The sequence below is a fragment of the Nestor notabilis genome, unplaced genomic scaffold (assembly GCF_000696875.1).
Source record: "Nestor notabilis isolate BGI_N333 unplaced genomic scaffold, ASM69687v1 scaffold34694, whole genome shotgun sequence".
Lineage (NCBI taxonomy): Eukaryota > Metazoa > Chordata > Aves > Psittaciformes > Psittacidae > Nestor > Nestor notabilis.
Genome location: NW_009927545.1, coordinates 8,579 through 26,302, shown reverse-complemented (window position 1 = coordinate 26,302; position 17,724 = coordinate 8,579). Strand labels below are relative to the sequence as shown.

The 17,724-nt window shown below is 37.6% G+C and overlaps 1 protein-coding gene across 4 annotated transcripts; it reads left to right on the top strand.

The window, feature by feature from the left end:
* The first annotated feature begins 936 nt into the window (after nucleotides 1-936).
* STAU1 (staufen double-stranded RNA binding protein 1) lies at nucleotides 937-16,288 on the top strand. 4 transcript variants are annotated; one of them, XM_010014098.1, is made up of 12 exons: nucleotides 937-1,071; nucleotides 1,795-1,960; nucleotides 7,508-7,606; nucleotides 8,945-9,175; nucleotides 9,746-9,889; nucleotides 10,707-10,853; nucleotides 11,652-11,724; nucleotides 12,204-12,523; nucleotides 13,102-13,224; nucleotides 14,568-14,653; nucleotides 14,755-14,802; nucleotides 15,297-16,288. In XM_010014098.1, the coding sequence occupies exons 1-12, from the start codon at nucleotides 971-973 to the stop codon at nucleotides 15,382-15,384; spliced, it is 1,626 nt and encodes a 541-aa protein (XP_010012400.1). In that variant the 5' UTR covers nucleotides 937-970; the 3' UTR covers nucleotides 15,385-16,288. The 4 variants fall into 4 exon arrangements, with proteins under 4 accessions (XP_010012400.1, XP_010012401.1, XP_010012404.1 ...); XM_010014099.1 differs by having other exon boundaries at nucleotides 938-1,071; nucleotides 8,963-9,175; XM_010014102.1 differs by lacking the exon at nucleotides 14,755-14,802 and having other exon boundaries at nucleotides 938-1,071; nucleotides 8,963-9,175.
* The last annotated feature ends 1,436 nt before the right edge of the window (nucleotides 16,289-17,724 follow it).

The following is a 17,724-nucleotide window of genomic DNA, read 5'->3' as shown; positions in this document are numbered from 1 at the left end:
CTTTCCAACCCAAACTGTTCTATGATTCTACTCTTAGTAACTTGAATTCAAAGCTATTGGGGTAGCATTAGCATGTTCAGCAAAGATTCAAACCTTTAATCTTTTGTGCCAGTTGTGTTCTGATATTACCTAAATTCTTTCTTTAGAAACACTTTGTACGGTCGACAGTGAAAATATTAGAAGCTAGCAATTAATTGTTTTGTGTGTGAATCTGTCGCATAATTTCATTTTCTTTTTTTGGCAATTGCCCTACAACAAAGCGCTGTTATACTTGAGGTCACATGGATTTTTGATCCAGTGAGGCCTGTGATAGAAAGAAATGACCATTTACATGACTGTTCTTTCTCAAATGAGAACAGCCAGGGAGCCAATTCTTCATCCACATGATATCTGCATTGAGAGAAATGTTTATAGCCTCGGTGCAATATACCTTCCTTTTGAATAGGCCAGTTGCAATTTGAAAGTGAAGAATCATAAACCCCCTTCTTAGGTGATAAAGTACAAAGAGAAACATTTGATCATTCTCACTAAACGACAGACACAGAAGGTATGTAGCATGTCTGTTAATTTAATTTCAATGTAATTTGGGGGAAAGAAGTTTTTGTTCTGCAGATCACATTGTTAGATACCCTGTAAAAATAAATTAATTTGTAGCTTCACAACTTTAAAGCCAAACAAATAAAAAAAGCCTCCAGCAAATTCACTTTTCTGTATCAGGATTTATCACAACTAATACCAGGCTGCTAATTTAATATGCATCAAATAGACTTTTTTCTTTGTGTTCATTAGCATTTCTATTCAGAATTCATTAATTTAAGATACTGCATGCGGCAAAACTTGGGCTCATTTTTTCCTGCTTTGATACAGCATTAGAGTTTAGATTGTTTCAGTTCCTGTGACAGCTGGACAACTCTGTATTCCTTTTTATTTAGACAGTGTAACCCCCACAGTGGAGTTAAATGCACTTTGCATGAAACTGGGAAAGAAACCTATGTACAAACCCATCGATCCTTACACGGGGATGAGATCCACTTACAACTATACCATGAGAGGTGGTACTTATCCTCCACGGTATGTATTGCTTAAGTTTTTGTGTTTGCAGCCTCATTTCCACTCTCATCATCTGAGTGCTTTGATGCTATCTTCTCAAAAGTGGCTAAAAATAGAATGGCCCTTAAGGGGATGTGCAGCTTGAAACACAGCCATCTTATGAGGCCAAAGGTTCTGATAAGTACACCCCATTAATATCTGTAATTTGTCTTATTTAAGTTGTTTTCTTTTCTTTGGGGGTAGGGCAAGAGGAGGAAAAAGGGAACTGAGCCAAAGGATGAAGCTTTTTTGAGGGCATTCAGATATAGCCAGCTACATGAAATGAATAGCCAAATATTAGCTAACTATTTCTTGTGTTTCCTTTCTGTGTAAAAGCAAAAGTGAAGGAATCAGTTTGATGCTATTTCTAAAGCTATTTAAATGAAAGCTTCAGTTTAAAGAATTTTATATGGACATAGGAACTGAGAATTCAAAACTTCCTGGCCTGCCAAGTCTATAAAAGTGTGGTTACATTGTCTTTCTCTGTTCTAGTTGGTTAAACAATTGTAAAACAAGAAATGTTGATATTCTGTTTCAGAAACCTCTCCCTAAAGTTTATATAGACTTTAAGTCAAAATTTGGCTTTTTAATACTTGGGCTTCAGTGCTGAGTCATGGTTACTAATATCTGAGAGATTCATCCACATATGTTTCCGTTTAGTTTGTAGGCCAAACTATTTGCTTATTTAAATCCCTCTCTTTGCAGGTACTTTTACCCATTTCCTGTTGGGCCCTTACTTTATCAAGTTGAGCTTTCAATCGGAGGGCAGCAGTTTCACGGGAAAGGAAGAACAAGACAAGCTGCTAAACATGATGCAGCTGCTAAAGCACTGAAAGTTCTGCAGAATGAGCCCTTGCCTGAGAAACCAGAGGTGGGAATTCATCTTAGAGTTATAAGCATAAACTACTCAGATAAACTGAGATACTGTTGTAGATTATTTTTTTTCCTTATTAAGAGGAAAATGACAGTTGTGAAATTTAGTTCTTTGTAGTAATGTTGACCTACTTGTGACAATAGAAACAGTTTGATTTAAAAACGTAAATTTCTATGAAACTAGAGTTTTTCTAAATGAATTTATGTTAATTCTTTTGCTGTCATATTTTTCTGCAGCAATGCTATAGACCTCTGTCAGATATGAGCACTGGAAGCATAGATAGGAACTAATTTCTTATCAGGTACAGATCACAACCTTCTGAAGAAGTGTGTAAATGGGGTGCTTGCATTCTAGTATGGGCAACCTAGAAGTCACACATGGGTTTGCTTCCTGGGCAAAATTCCTACATGATTTTTTTGAAAGAACCATGGAAGTTCTAGAAGAGAGGGAATTTCTAGAAACTGGAAGCAGTAAATTTGTTCACACATTTTAATATGAATATAAGCAGCAAATTTTTGTCCCTCAGTATATTTGTGGCTGTCAAGCACTTTCCATTCCAAGACCCTGTCACAGGGAGTTTTTTCATGCTTTTTTGTTAGGTTGCTTTAGGCAGAAGGTCTCATTGTACACACACGAGTTACAGCTTCTGGGGCTGGCTGACTGTGCGCACCCTTTCTCTAGGTGTTGGCTGACTGCTTTGGACAGAGACTACTACAAAAAGTGTATTTATTCTTTCACTTATGGGCCCATTATACCTGATTTATGAGGGCTTGATGTTAGAGCTAAAAGCAAGAGACCCATTGATGTACTCCATGCTGGCATCTAGACTGTGTTGAGGAGGTGGGGGACATGCAATACGAACCTAGAAGCAAGAGAGACTAGGACACTGCCAGAGAGGTGAGGAGGAAGTGGAGGTCAGACTGGTAACTTACAATCATGAGAACTTGCATGGATATAGAGTGTGGCTGTGTGCTGAGAAAGAAAGAACATGAAGAATTAGGCAAGAAGGCAACAAGGGATCTCAGACTGGGAACAAAAGATAGGTGGGAACTACCAGGAATGGCAGAGCAAAAGGATTAAAGAAATAGGTTGTAAAGCCAAGGGACTGAGTTTAGAACTTCCAAATGTGTTTGTGGGAGGGAGTATTGCTCAGATAATTAAGCCAAAACACTGCATCTGATGGTTCAGGGAAGAGGCTTAGGAGGCATTGGTGGTATTGCTTTGGGTAACAGAAAGCTCTCCTGGAGGAATATGGATTATAGAACGATGGAGGGTACCAAGAGCCAAGGGATTACAAATGCTACTGGGAGAAGAGAATGATGCAGGGAATAAAAGCTGAAAGAGTGGAGATGAGTTCTGCAGTGAGATCTAAAATTGGTGTTAGGTGGAGTGTGGTCAAAGACAAGCTGGAAGCCTTCATTCAGGAGAGGTCAAGCCTGAGGGGGACCCCCAAATTCTTGAATATTATCATTCTGTGCCAGTGATGCACAACATCATCTTTTTGCATTCACCCTTGTAAAAGATAACATACCATTATCAGCCATTTTTTCCCTTCAGGTAGCAAAGTTCCATGTACTGGAGCCAAGGAGTCCAATTGTGAGGAACATAATAGGATCACATGTGACTGAATTCTCTTCTGTTCACTTTTTTAGAAATGCTTCTGTACAAATGACTTTCTGAATAGTTGTAGAGTTGTGTTTAAAGTTGAGTAATGTGAGGTCTTCAGAACAAACACTGCAATTGTCTTTATATGACCACGTATCCTTTTCTGTAGGATGTCTCCTTCAGTGTAAGGGGTGTAAAGCAGTAGGAAAAGGAAGAAAACCTGTAGAGTCTCTCGTTTTTGTAAGAACATCATAAGGGAAATACTACTGCAAATGATGCAGGAGATTGCAAGAAGGGAGAATTACTTTATGAAGAAACCAATTGCAAGCTCACTGGGAACTGAATGCTGTCTTGACACTGCTATACGTATGCAGGGAATTCACTTACTTTCATGAGAAACATGCATTTGTCATGTTACTTTTCTATTTGTTTGACTTACCTACAAAAAGAACAGTAAGAACTGCAGCTATGCTTAAGGAGAACAGCCCTTTGAACAGAGGGTACAGTCTGTACTGGGATAGATCAGGTCTTAAATGGCTTTCAAATATTGTAGTTTTAGAAATGTCTGAGGGAATTGCTGATTTCGTAACAGCATTTTGCACTAGAAAAGATGAAGATAATATAAGGAAGAGTCTACCACAGAGCAAGCATGGTTCATTCTTGCATTCAGTGAGGCAAGGTCCTTGAAGAATACAGTAGTGTCAGATCATATGAGATGCTATTATAAGGAGTGTGTACAGGGGAGGCAGATTAGTATTTCAGAAGCAGACATAATTCTTGATGCTTCCTACCTGTCATTTGATGTTGCTAGTAATTTTCCTTTTAAATCTACTTATTTTTCTGTATCCAATTTGTGTGTGTGTGAACAGAAGATGCTTAAACTTGAACTCTTGTATTTAGGGCAGTAATTTTGTTCTGTTTATTTCTTTTATTCTTATTTTACAAATTTTTGTATTTACAGGATTTTACTCTTGTAGTTTTAAAATAGGAGCGACTCAGTGCTTAATAATGGTTGGTCTCAATGATCTTAAAGGTCTTTTCCAACCTAAATGATTTTATGATTCTAAGAAGAAATCACTGAATAACATGATTAGACTTTATGATAATGTGACCTTTTCCCACGCTTCCTCAGACTGCAAATCTAGAAGCAAGTGGCAGGAAAAAAATTAGTAATATTAGCTCTCAACTGGACAAAGCCCTGCCTGAAAAACCCAATTTAGTTTAAAAGTTTGCTCTGCTTTGAGAGGGAGGCTGTTGTAAGAGATCTCCAAAAGACCCTTCCAACCTCAGTTTGTCTGTTGGAGTTAAGATGCACTGGCAAAGTTGTAGAACAGGGTTACTTTGCATATTCAAAGACAGAGATGATAAAGCATCGATTTTAACACTTAGAAAGCATAGAAAGCTATGCTTTCTAGCACAATTCTTAGACAAAAATCCTAACTTTTGCCTGAAAATACTAAAACTAGAGTTGTTTCTATGCTTTTTGCCAACTTATTTGGTAAATTTCAGCTGCTCTTTTTACCCTTAACATGGAGGAAAGCAGTCACACTGACTGCTTTGTTGACATCAATGTAGTTCTAATCAGCAACTCCACTGGTTTTCATAATTTGCTTAGAAGCAGTCTTTGAGGAAGTGCATGTTGAAGGTGTTCCTAGAAGGGCAAATCCCTCTTGAAGGAGTATGTTACTTCTGCAGTTTGTTTGGGAGTTTTTGAATCTATCACTTTGTTTCCTTTGGGACTTTTTTTATTTTTACTTGTTAGAGATGGATTTGAACAATTTGATAAGAGCTGAGACTGGTAAATGCTTATATCTCTGGTTTTAGGATTTAGTCCTTAGTGAGTTTAGTCTATGCATACAAGTAAACTACTTTGAAAGCAAACTTTATAGGTCATCTGCCTTGAGGTGTGCAGGGAAAGACAAAGAGGGAGAGCATGTGTGTATAGTTAGTTTTGATTTATAAAATAAACTGATCCAGAACTCAAGTAGAGGCCTTCAAAGTAGAGGTCTCTACCAAAATAATTGGTAAAATAGCAAAGGTCTGTTTATTGTTATTTTGCTATCAATTTACTCTTTTTAGGTAGAGGTATTGAAGAAAAGTACAGTGTTTTACACCATGTGAACAGAATTGGAATATGCCAGGAATACATACCATAATAAAGTAAAGCATTCCATACTATTTATTAGTATTCTTTTGAAAGATATTAAATGGGAAAGATTTAATCCCATAAAAGAAGTCCTTTGCAAGGAAAAAACATGGCACTTGAAAAACTAGGATATATCTGAAATTAGAAGGAGGGGAAAAGTATTTGTAATTTAAGTGATTGTGCTAATGCTTTGACAGTAAGGGTAGTGACAGATTATTCCTAGAGATGCTAGTGGTAAACTTGCTGCAACTCCTAGACCATAATAAGACCTTAGTAGTTGAAATATTTTTTTCTAGGTGTGTGATGCTATTCCTTTTGAACTTACCACTTGCATTTGAAATAGGTTTTAGAATATGATGCTCAAGACTTTTGACTCCTGTATTCAGTCTTGGTTTTCCCAATTCTTACCTGCATTCCTTCTGCTGAGGTATTAGGGTTCCTCTAGTGTAGGTTTTGCCTCCTCATTTCTTATGCAGTCATAGTGCACCTACCTTGCTCCCATGAGAGTGGTGCCATCGTGTGGTCTCAGTTTTCACACACCTGAAGATTGTCCTAAGTACACCTCCACGTAGAGGTTGGAGACTGGATGTAATAGTGGGATCAGAAGTATTAGATGTTATCTTTGTAAAAGGACGTTGGGCTATATGTGCTCTTCCAAAATGGTTGCAACTCGAACCTGAAATACAAGGTCAACCCATAAGTACTGTGTAAAATCTGATAGGACAGTGGGAGGAGTGAAAACCACAGATTGATTTTACTCGTATTTCCTCCTGAGATGGGAAGAGGCTGCTTCAAGTGGTGGAAAAAAGAGAAAGTCCTTCATGTTTTAATCTAACTTGTTAGTAGCAGACACTGGGGATCCTTGATACCATCAAAACTAGTTTCAATCAATGAGAGCTCTCTGGCATATTTCTGCTGCTAGAAATAAAATATTTAAATCATTTTTGTTACCTGGTTGCATAACTAGTGTTGTGGCATGATATAATTGGTGAAGTTGTAGCTGTTAATCTTTATTATAATCTTTCCAATATCACTGCTGGACACTTAGTCTTAAAATTTCTCTGTTGCTGTTACCATGCCTCTTAGTTCATGTTGATCCCAACATCAGTGAAGACATTTTTGGGATCACAATCAAAATTTTACCCGGAGATACACAGAAGTGCCTGTAGGTCAGCTTCAGCTGGCACTGCTGTCCTCCTTGCACGTGTAAGTTTCAGAGACACACGCCATTTGAATGAAGGCAAGTTCCTGATAGTATGTTCTTCAGATGAGAAAAAGTCTGTAGATGAAGCACTTGCAAGGGAGCATATTAAAGACAGGACTATGCCAGGATCTGATTAGCCATCCTTTGTTCACATTGGTCCCATTCTCAGAATTCTTTGTTTTTCCTGCCCTTTCTCTTATCTGATACTGTCTTAGTGCTTTTGGTACAAATGTCCAATCAGTATATGAAAAATTGCATTTCATAAAGGTACTTCCATTTGGAAATCAGTTAATTTAACACTTCAGTTTGTTTTTTCTATAAATAGATTTTTATATTGGCCCTTATGCCATTTGTTCTTTCCTGTAATGAGCACATGAAAATATGAAGGTTTGCTAGCTTTAACACATACACCTTAAATGAGCTTCCTAAGTTTCAATTCCATAGTATGTGTGCTGCATTTCTACACATTCACGTAAAATGGCAGTAAAGGTTAGACTACTTAAAATTTTTGACAGCTCAGTAAACTGGTTGGATGGATAAAATTCAATTTAATAGGATCTTTATTTTAAATAGAGTATGCTTCTTTTAGGTTAACGGAAAAGAACCAGATGATGAAAATCTCAATAAATCTGAAATAAGCCAAGTTTTTGAGATTGCACTTAAAAGGAACTTGCCTGTGAATTTTGAGGTATGTTTATTTTACAAGCTCTAGATTTGTTTTTGTTAGAATATTAAGGGTACACATTAAGTTGAGTCTCTTCTAGATAACCCAAACAACTGACTTTTAACATGTCTTGTTAGTTGTGCATACACTTTTACCTTTGACAGTCACACTGATTGTCTTGGGGTTTATACGGTAAAGTGAAGAAAAAAGCAAAACTCACCTGTTCACAAATTCATGCCGTAAAACCATGCCATGAGTGAACAGCTACGCTGTGGTTGTCTGTGCAATCTTTTTTCCAGGCTTTTTGAAAAATCAGTATTACAGTGGGGAAACAAAACAGAACCTAACATTAATGATTAGAACATTGAAGTGCAGACTTGAGGCAAATGAGGATAGCTCACTCTAAAAGACATTTATGGAAGTATTTGCTTAATTAAGCACTGATATGGACTACCCACAAGATGCAGAATCTCACAAATAGGTTTCTTTTCTTGCCATGAGGTGACCTCATGTGCATCTTTCCTTTCCCTTTGGCCTGGCTGCTTGCTGCCTCTTTGACCCTCCCTGATCATTTTAGTTATCTTAAATCAGTAGCTTCCATAGGAGCATCTTTGTTTCACTAAAATATTAATTTATTATGCTGCTTTCCTGAGCTGGCAGAATAACATTTAAGTCAACTATTTGAATTATTATAGTAAGAAAACGTAATTGTGTGTAACTAAATTGCTTCTAAAACCGTTCTATGAAATTTTACATGAAGCTTTCAATTATTGCAGATTAGATTGAGCATCACTGGTAAAAATATACTGTCACACAAAGCCAGTTGTGGGTGGAAGATTTTTAATTGATTTCTTAATTGATTTTTGCTTTTTGACTTTATGATTATTTTGAAGTATGATGGGTTGTTATGAATGGGCTTAAAAGACTAAATCTGTAGTAGGCATCTATCTCTTAGATGTCTTCTGAGTTTGGTTTCTGAACTAAAATGCTGGATCCTAAAGAATTGCATTCTCTGTAATGTTCTATTACCACAAGATGGTGTATTTAATGAGGTGATGTTAACTGTGTGAAAGTACATGCTGATGAGATAGAACAGTCATATCTTAATACTGAAGGAGTAAATTAAATGAGATGGGTTAATGACTTACATGTAAATACTGTTTACTGCTTGCTGCATCTGATCTTTTTTAAGAATCTGTTTATTTGGGTGGGATTATGTTATTAGAACGAGTATGATTTACATGTCTACTTCATGGATTGTATGAGAATCTGAAATGTCATTATCTGTAGTTCTTGAGAAAAGTTTGCTATAAACAATGTACCCTACCATTTTTAATAAGTGTTTATCACGCTTTCACTCAGTTTTTCCCTCTGAAACAGGTGACCAAGGAAAGTGGTCCTCCCCATATGAAGAGCTTTGTAACCAAGGTGTCGGTTGGAGAATTCATGGGAGAAGGTGAAGGAAAGAGCAAGAAGATTTCGAAGAAAAATGCTGCCATAGCAGTCTTAGAAGAACTGAAAAAATTGCCACCCCTTCCTACGGTTGAGAAAATGAAGCCACGAATCAAAAAGAAAACAAAATCAATAGTGAAGGTAAGAGATAAACAGGTTGGAAATTTGCCTGTTATAAATAATCAGCAGATGAGAGGCATTTCTGAATTAATTATAAACACTCTTCAACTGCTCAGTGTTAATCAGCAGTCTGATACTACAAATGAAATGATCTTTTGCTCCCACTCTAAATGGGGTTCTGACACCACCTTTACAACAGTTATCAGTAAATTGAGGGTGAAAGAGAAACCTTATAAAAGAATGAGTGGCACAAAAAAATCAAGCTCTGACTTTCAAGCCTTAGACTTTACAGCTTCGGGTTTTGCATGGTATTGCCTGTGCAAATTCTCCCATAACCCTGTCCCTCCTAAAATAGCAGGATTAGGACTTGTAAAACTGTTACCAGTGGTAGGTTAAATGTGGTCAGCTGTGACAGCAGAGCCAAATAAATTGAGTGTTTCTCTTTGGCTGTGACAGTGTTTCATTAAGCAACTATTACTGCAGGGGTTTTATATTCTATAGATGAATGAATTTAGTGGTATGCTGCATTTTGTCTATTAAACCAAATATTCATGAATTTTTGGCTTATTTCCTAAACATTGTTCTACATAGCTGCAAACAAGTCCAGAATATGGTCAAGGAATGAATCCCATTAGCAGACTTGCCCAGATACAGCAGGCCAAGAAAGAGAAGGAACCAGAGTACATGCTCATCACAGAACGTGGTCTTCCAAGGCGCAGAGAGTTTGTGATGCAGGTTTGTATGTTGATTTGAGAAATCTAGTTGCATGGCTGTGATGTCTTGGGTTTTTGCTTATGGTAATCAGGTTGTCACAATGATATACAAAGTTAACATGATTAGAGCCAAATTCCTGTGAAATTCATTAAGAAAATATCTAGTGGGCTACACTCAAGGAGGATAAAGGTTCAAGAAAGATGATCTGAGTCACGGTTTTGAAAAAAATGGCATAGGGCACCAGAAGTCTATGTTGTAACTGCCTAATGTTTTTATTAACAGGAGTATTAATAGTCTGTGAAGAGATACTGAGCTTCTTACATTTTGTAATGTACTATTTATTAACATGAACCTGAGTATCCCTCATTTCCTCCTTCCACTGAGTTCTGTGTGTGCAGTGCTTTCTGCACATAGTACTGCAAGTCCCAATAGCATAGCAGTGGTTTTAATACTGAGTACCTACTAGCCTCTAATAATTAAGTGCATTCTCTGGACCTCTCGCCTATCCTGGCCAAGACAGTTTATTTCTTTCCATTACATTAGTAAATCTTTTAAACCTCTAACTTCAGCTTGGAAAATTTATATCTGCTGTCTTACCAGTTTTGAGCCTTTAAGCTGTTGCCAAGGTGAGATGATGAAATACAGTGGTTTGTGTGACTTCTGTTTGGGGTTTTGTGTGTGGAGGCCAATGATCATTAATAATAAATGACAACTTGCTTAGGATAATGGTAACTTGAACTATTTTGTGACTCATGGAGTGCTTGAGACACAGACCACTAATAAGTGAATCCTTACACTACTGTTTAAGAATCTATTTGGTTTTTCTTCCTCTGCCTAGGTGAAAGTTGGAGTACACACAGCTGAAGGAATGGGCACGAACAAAAAAGTTGCTAAACGCAATGCAGCTGAAAACATGTTGGAAATTTTAGGTTTCAAAATCCCACAACCTCAGCCTCCAAAGCCAGCATTAAAGACAGAAGAGAAGGTAAGAGTCTTTAAGAATCAGCTGCTGTTTAATACTACAGCAAAAGTTGAAACAACAGCAAGGCAGCAACAGTGTTGTAAATTCATGCCTCCTCCCCTAGCCAGAAAGCAGTTGTATCGAGGTGACTGTTCTCTAAAGTAGTGTGTTTTGGATACATTAAGGGTTTGATTTTGCAAGTAAACCAAAGAAGGCTAAATTAACATATTTCTTCTTTATAGAATGGCTCAGAACCTCAGGTAATAGTTGTATTGGTCTCAGAAACCTGCAGACATGTAGGTTATAGGACTTCGTGGTAGCAATAGGTTTTATATAGGCTCAGCAGCAATTGCAGTTGGAAGTTTGTTACAGATCTCTTCCTTTGGTGGGCCCTTATGGGGGAAAGAACCTTGTGTGAATCTGTTGATTCAGCAGATCTTACCGGGCAGTTAAAATAGCAAGTCTGGGTTTAGTTATATCCTTTTTTGTGTATATGCTCATTTGTGTCCACTATGTTGTCCTCAGCAATTCCAATAACTAATGTTAGTTTAGCTGGCTTTATTATGGTATCTAGTTCTCATTATGTGTTCTTAATACCACTTCACTGTTCTGTAGATAGTTTTTGTCATTCAGTCGGTAAGAATCACTGAACTTGTCTCTCCTTAGTAGCTGTGTAATAATTGAGGGCTTTGAGTAATAAATTTTTCAGTAAAATTCTGACTAGTCAGATCACCTGCGTCTTGAAAACTTTAAAACCTGGGGTGGAGGGATAAAGTTTTAAAAGGATATTGTGTGTTTGGCTTTTTTCTTTTTATTTTAAAGACACCAGTGAAGAAACCAGGTGATGGAAGAAAAGTAACCTTCTTTGAGCCAGGCTCTGAAGAGACTTCAACTAGTAAGTAAACTAGCTTAAGCACAGCCCTGTTGGCATGTGTTTGTGTAAGATACGGTTCTCAGTCCCATCAATAGTGTCATTTAACACGCTGCAATGAGCAGAGGTGTACAAGAACTAATGTTCAGAACTGCGCTTGGTTCTGATCCAGGGACCAGGCTCCTTCAACCAACAGCAGGAGTTGAGAGGGGGAAATTTCTACGGGGGGAAGGAGGTAAGAGGAGGAGGTGAGATCCGCCTCTGGCTCAGAAGAATATTTGGCAGAAGCAGGAGTTGAATTATTTATTCAGTAAGCAAACTCTGCCTTGATGCTGAATCTCTGACACACCAAAGGCGGATCAAGCTCACTAAGTTTGTTAGTGTTTCAAAAGTAATGAGAAACATTGTTTTTTTCAGAAGTGGCTTTTGATGCCTATCTATGCCCCTGGTGTGGCTGCATAAGGCCTCACAGAAATGGTTAGTGTGCGTCTCTCTCTTCTCAGGTAATAAAGAAGATGAGTTTAGGATGCCTTATCTCAGCCATCAGCAGCTTCCTGCTGGAATTCTTCCCATGGTCCCTGAGGTCGCACAAGCTGTAGGAGCCAATCAAGGACACCACACCAAAGAGTTCAACAGGGCAGCCCCAAATCCTGCCAAGGCTACAGTAACAGCCATGATTGCTAGAGAGCTGTTGTATGGTGGCACTTCTCCTACCGCTGAGACCATACTAAAGAACAACAACTCATCAGGCCACGTACCCCACGGACCACTTACTCGGCCCTCTGAGCAGCTGGACTATCTTTCCAATGTTCAAGGAATCCAGGTAAATGTTTGGCTTTGCAAGATTTCTTCCAAAGCTACCCAAACTAGTCCAACCTGTTGCTTGTTCTAAAGCTTTTTAGTTCTGCTGGCTGCCTGTGAAGCTGGAATTCATGTAGATGTTTTACTTTACCTATGAAATGTACTGAATTTTACAGCTTTCTTACATAGTTTTCAAATGTGCGCTTCTGTACTGCATCCTTAGCCTGAATTCAGTGCTACTCTGAGGTCTTGGAAGAATGAATACGTTAGATATGTTAAATGAGCTCAGTGGGTTAAAAGGTATAATAGGGAAACCTTTAAATGTAGGTGGCTATAATAAGAGAAAAGGTCCCAGGAACAATCGTTATTAAGTAGCTACTTGTAATCAGAAGACTTGCAAAGCTCTCATGATTACTAAAAAAACGTTGCAGGTGAAGACAAACTTAAAAGTTTAGGCTGGCAAAATGATTAGTTAGGCTGACAGGATGATTAAAAGTAAGGTTCAGCTTCATATAGGGGGGGTAAATAATCTGTAGCAGTCGTGGTATATTTCCTGTACATGGTTCATTTAAAAGAGCTAAATCCTTCTCTTTTTTTCAGGTTGAATATAAAGACTTTCCAAAAAATAACAAGAACGAGTTTGTATCTCTTATAAACTGTTCCTCTCAGCCACCACTGATCAGCCATGGGATTGGAAAGGATGTAGAATCTTGCCACGACATGGTATGATGAATATTGCTGAAATGCTTTTCTTTGCCCTTCAGTGTGAACTGAGGGATGCAGCGGATAGACCAAGGTTTCCTGTTACTGCTGCACAGCAGTGAATTAAATGCTGTACAATTCCCTGGCTAATTTTTGTCTAATATTTCACAGGTTGCTGAGACAACTGATTAACAGTATCCGAACCAAATCTAAATAACCTTTAAAATGCTTAACATATGCTCACAATTTTTGTCTATTAAAAATGCATTTGCTTTATCTTGATATTATTTGCATGAGCACATGTTAAAGAAAAGGTATGAAAAGGAAGAGCTTATCAGATTCTTTTCTGTAACAAAATGGGATAATATTTCACTGGGCACTGTAACACCTGGGTTCATGTTACCAGACTTTGTCAGAATCCAAAATGGAAGAAATGCAGTTCACCATTAGATAGCAGGAGACGCTCCACATCTGTTAAGCCCCCTTTATAAATAACATCTTTTGTTAACAGTAGCAGAGTTTCTTTTCTTTTTGGTATCCAGTGGTGCCCTGACTGTACTGACTGTGGACTAAAGTAGTAGTTTCCAATATGTAAATGCACTTAGGAGAACTTGGGTTTGCCGAATTTATACTAAAAAAAAATTGCAGCAGTTTTCTGATGGCTATAGTTTATACAAATTTCTTTGATCTTTGTCACTTAATGTTGGCATTTTCCCACCCATCTCTACATCCCACTGTAAAGAGCTCCTGTAAGTGTGAGAACTGCCTCTGTTCAGAGACTCAGCTTTTGCTAATGCCCATGTCATAATGCATCAGGCGTATTCTGAAAAGGGAAACCTGAAATTGATCTGAATAAAGGTGACAAAACTTTTCAGTTCTCAAAGGAGGTGACTGACTTTTGCAGTAGCCACGTCACATTGACTCTTTTACGCAGTCACACGTGCCCTATTAGTTTTGTAGTTTTGATTCTTGTGTAACTTGTATTCTTCTTCTGCAAAGAACTTTTTGGTTTTATGTATTTTAATGTCCTTTATCTTAAGCTCTGTACATTTTTTGAGCTATTACTAAGCTAGCGTCTTTTTCCTTTATGTTAATAGTACTTAATTTATGATGTTAGTAGTAATTCTATATAAGTAATAGTAATTAATTTTTCCTGTTGCTAAAACAAACACAAAGGAACGCCCTAGCCACAGCACCATTAGGTTGTTTAATATAGAAAGATTGCTTTTTGCCCACCATAATTACGCATCTTAGGAAATATATTGCCAAAATTAGAGTATTTACTTTAAGTGAGTCCTGGTCCTTTCACTGAGTTAACAGGAAGGGCTCAGGTTGCGTTGCTGAGTGCTCTCTCTTTTCTTTAGGCTGCACTGAATATTTTAAAATTGCTGTCTGAGTTGGACCAACAAACCACAGAGATGCCAAGAACGGGAAATGGACCAATGTCTGTGTGAGTGTGACCCATTGACTTTCCCTTGCATTAACGGAAGCCTCTAACCTTGTGGTGTTCTAGAAACAAATAAAATGTGAGGGGTTTTTTTCCTTTGACAGAAAAGTTAAAATGCCAAAGGCTGTTACCTTCTTCAGAAGGATCAGAGGGTAGGTTTTATGATCAAGCTTGTCATTTTCATCTGTCAAATGCAAATTACTAAGCAGGAGCAAGTGGTTAATATGTGATGGCTGTGACACAGAGCAGTTCTGACTGTGATCCCTCTCTTCAACTATTCATTTATGTGTATTTGTAAATAGTATGACTCCTCAGTGTGTTTAAATGATACAGCTGCTCTTTCTAGAAATCTGTATGCAACATGCAAACAAACTTATTGGTTTCACAGCTTGCTTTCAGCAGAAACATGGAGGGGTTGCAAATTACTCCCTTTGACCATGGGGAAAGAAAAAGCTAACCTCCCATTTAGATAATAAACTGTCAAAATGGTGGAATTAACAAGGTGCTAATTGATTAAAAATGGAAGGAAGTTACGTAGAAACAAATTGTTAGATGCCCCTCTGATTCTTTGTATGTGATTTAGAAGCACCTTATTCATGGCAATAGTGTTTTATCTCCTAAGTAACAGGTGTTTTCTCATTTGTAGATGTGTGAAACAAGAAATGGAAAGTGACCCTCTTCTCAAACCGGCTAACTCAAACACTTTGGGACAAACACTGGACAGCACTGCCTAAAAATGGCTTTTGACTGGACCCAAACCTGAAAGCACCAGAGAAAATCAAATGCTTCCTATTAATGTAACCTAACTGTTTTAGAGTGCTACAGTCTTTACAACCTACTGTAGTGTCTAAATCATAACCGTTGCTTTTTCTTCAGTGATAAATTTTTAGTTTCATTATGTTGTTTTGATTGAAATGACACTATAAATTTTTCATTTAAAAGTTTCTTAATTGTATCTAGAACAATAGCACAGTTTAGAAACTTTGTCTTCTGAGACTGACATGTTATCTGTGAACTAACTTGGGAAGATCATATCCATATATGTGGTTATTTTGTTTTTATTGAAATAGCGAAGTTTCACTGGAAACAAATTGTGTGCCCACCATTTTAAAAAGTCCAGGATTTTCGCATTTAGCTTAATTATCCAGCGGTTGAATGAATTAAAACACTTTAGGAATTTTAAACTTTGATCATTTTTGGTTAATTTCTAGTTTTCTTGAGCGGGGGCGGGGGGGTTAGGGAACTTGAATGCAACGTGACTTTAAATGATCTCTGATCTATGTTTTAAAGATTGTGTGTATAGATGGCGCACAGCTCACTACATTACAGGATATGATCTCAGTGTAGTGCATATAAAACCGCAGATTGATTTTCCTTGAGTGCTTTATACTGTTTAATTACATCTCCATGTAGGGCTGAAAAAAATTACCTATGTTTATATATAAACTGTGTTGCTTTTGATGTTGTGTTATTGCGCACTGAACTGTGCGCAATAAAGTTTTTGCATATGGTCCAGGTAAAGCACGATAGCCTTGCAAGTTAAGTACTGCTTCAGTTCATTGTTTACGCTGGAATTTTTTCTCCCCATGGAATGTAAGTAAAACGTAGTGTTTGTCACCAATAAATGGTAATACTAAATTTTTTTTTGGTTAATTTATTCTTGTATGCCACTACAGGGGCTGCTTTTTTATAGGATTTGTAATGCTTGTGATATAGTATGGGCAGTATTGTAAAGCTATGGAGTAACTGTACAATGGGTGTCAATTACATATAAATAACTACTATTTAGTAACATGGAGGATGTGAAAACCTGGCAGGGTCAAGGAAATTCAAAAGTAATGTGGGTACATTTTGTTACTTGTGCCACAGTGTGTTAGTGCAACTATATTAATGGGAGCTTAAACTAAAGTTATGATTATGACAAGAAACCTGGCACAACAGGTTGGTATGATTTCAAAGTTTAAGTCTCTACTTTTAAGTTTCCTTGTTTGCTTGTAATTTGAGTCACAACCTTGCCTTGCACCTAGTAATTTTTGGAGGGTAGTACTTTCAAAACAGAACTTTCCCTCTAGCAACAGAAACTGGCACCGTAGACTGACACGTGACAGTGTCTCATTTGGATGTGCACTAGGTTCCGTGTGTGCTTAACTGGTAACCTACAGCAGCACTTGTAAACACCCATCTGCAGTGCGTGTGGTGGTGCCTGTCACAGAAGGCAGTTACTGCATATGCTGTGTCTCAAAGCTGAATGTCTCTGCTATTTTATTTGCATTATCAAAAGCAGTTGGGCCACATTAACTGCATACCAAATTTTATTGAATCAGGTTGGTTTTGATCATTATAAGTGGGAGAAAAAAAAAAACATTGTAAAGGTTTGGGGTTCTTTGGTTTTGGTTTGGGTTTTTTTTTCTTTTTTTACATTTGTAGAACTAAAATGCTGTACATTTAAAAATTAAAAGAAACTTGCTAGGCTGAGGCTTTGTATTGCAAATTCTTACAACTTACCAAAACAATTTATACTGGAAAACAGGTACCACATGGATAGCAGTTTAAATGGTCTCCCTAGCTTTACCTGCTGCTACTTAGTTTTCTCTCTGGATGGGATTAAAGCCTATTCTTCTGACTGTTTTGCAGCATTCATTTGTTGAGAATGCTGTTTCATATGATCCTGAATTAAGGTACTTTGCTGTAGATCCCTCTGTTTCAGTACTCTTACATGCATCTGTCATCTTAGAGGTGCTTCCTCAGAAAAGGTTCTTTTGTCAAAGGCCTTGTAATCACAGCTTCATTATGGAAGATTTCAGGTCACTGTGTGGATTCTAGGTAAGCCAAAGGGAGTTCTAGATAAAATGTGTTTATTTCTAGAGCACTACAACCACTTGCTTTTTCTGTTGTCTTTTTTGTGCTTGATGCAGCAAAGGCTAGGAAGAATGATTATGGTATGATATATAATCCCCTGAAGTTTTTATATGACACTCTTCTTCAACAGAGACTAAAATGTTCTACAAAGAATACAACAAATCTGAGGTGAAGGTGCAGTTCTCTGACTGCTGCAGTCCAGCCAGCTAGCACTG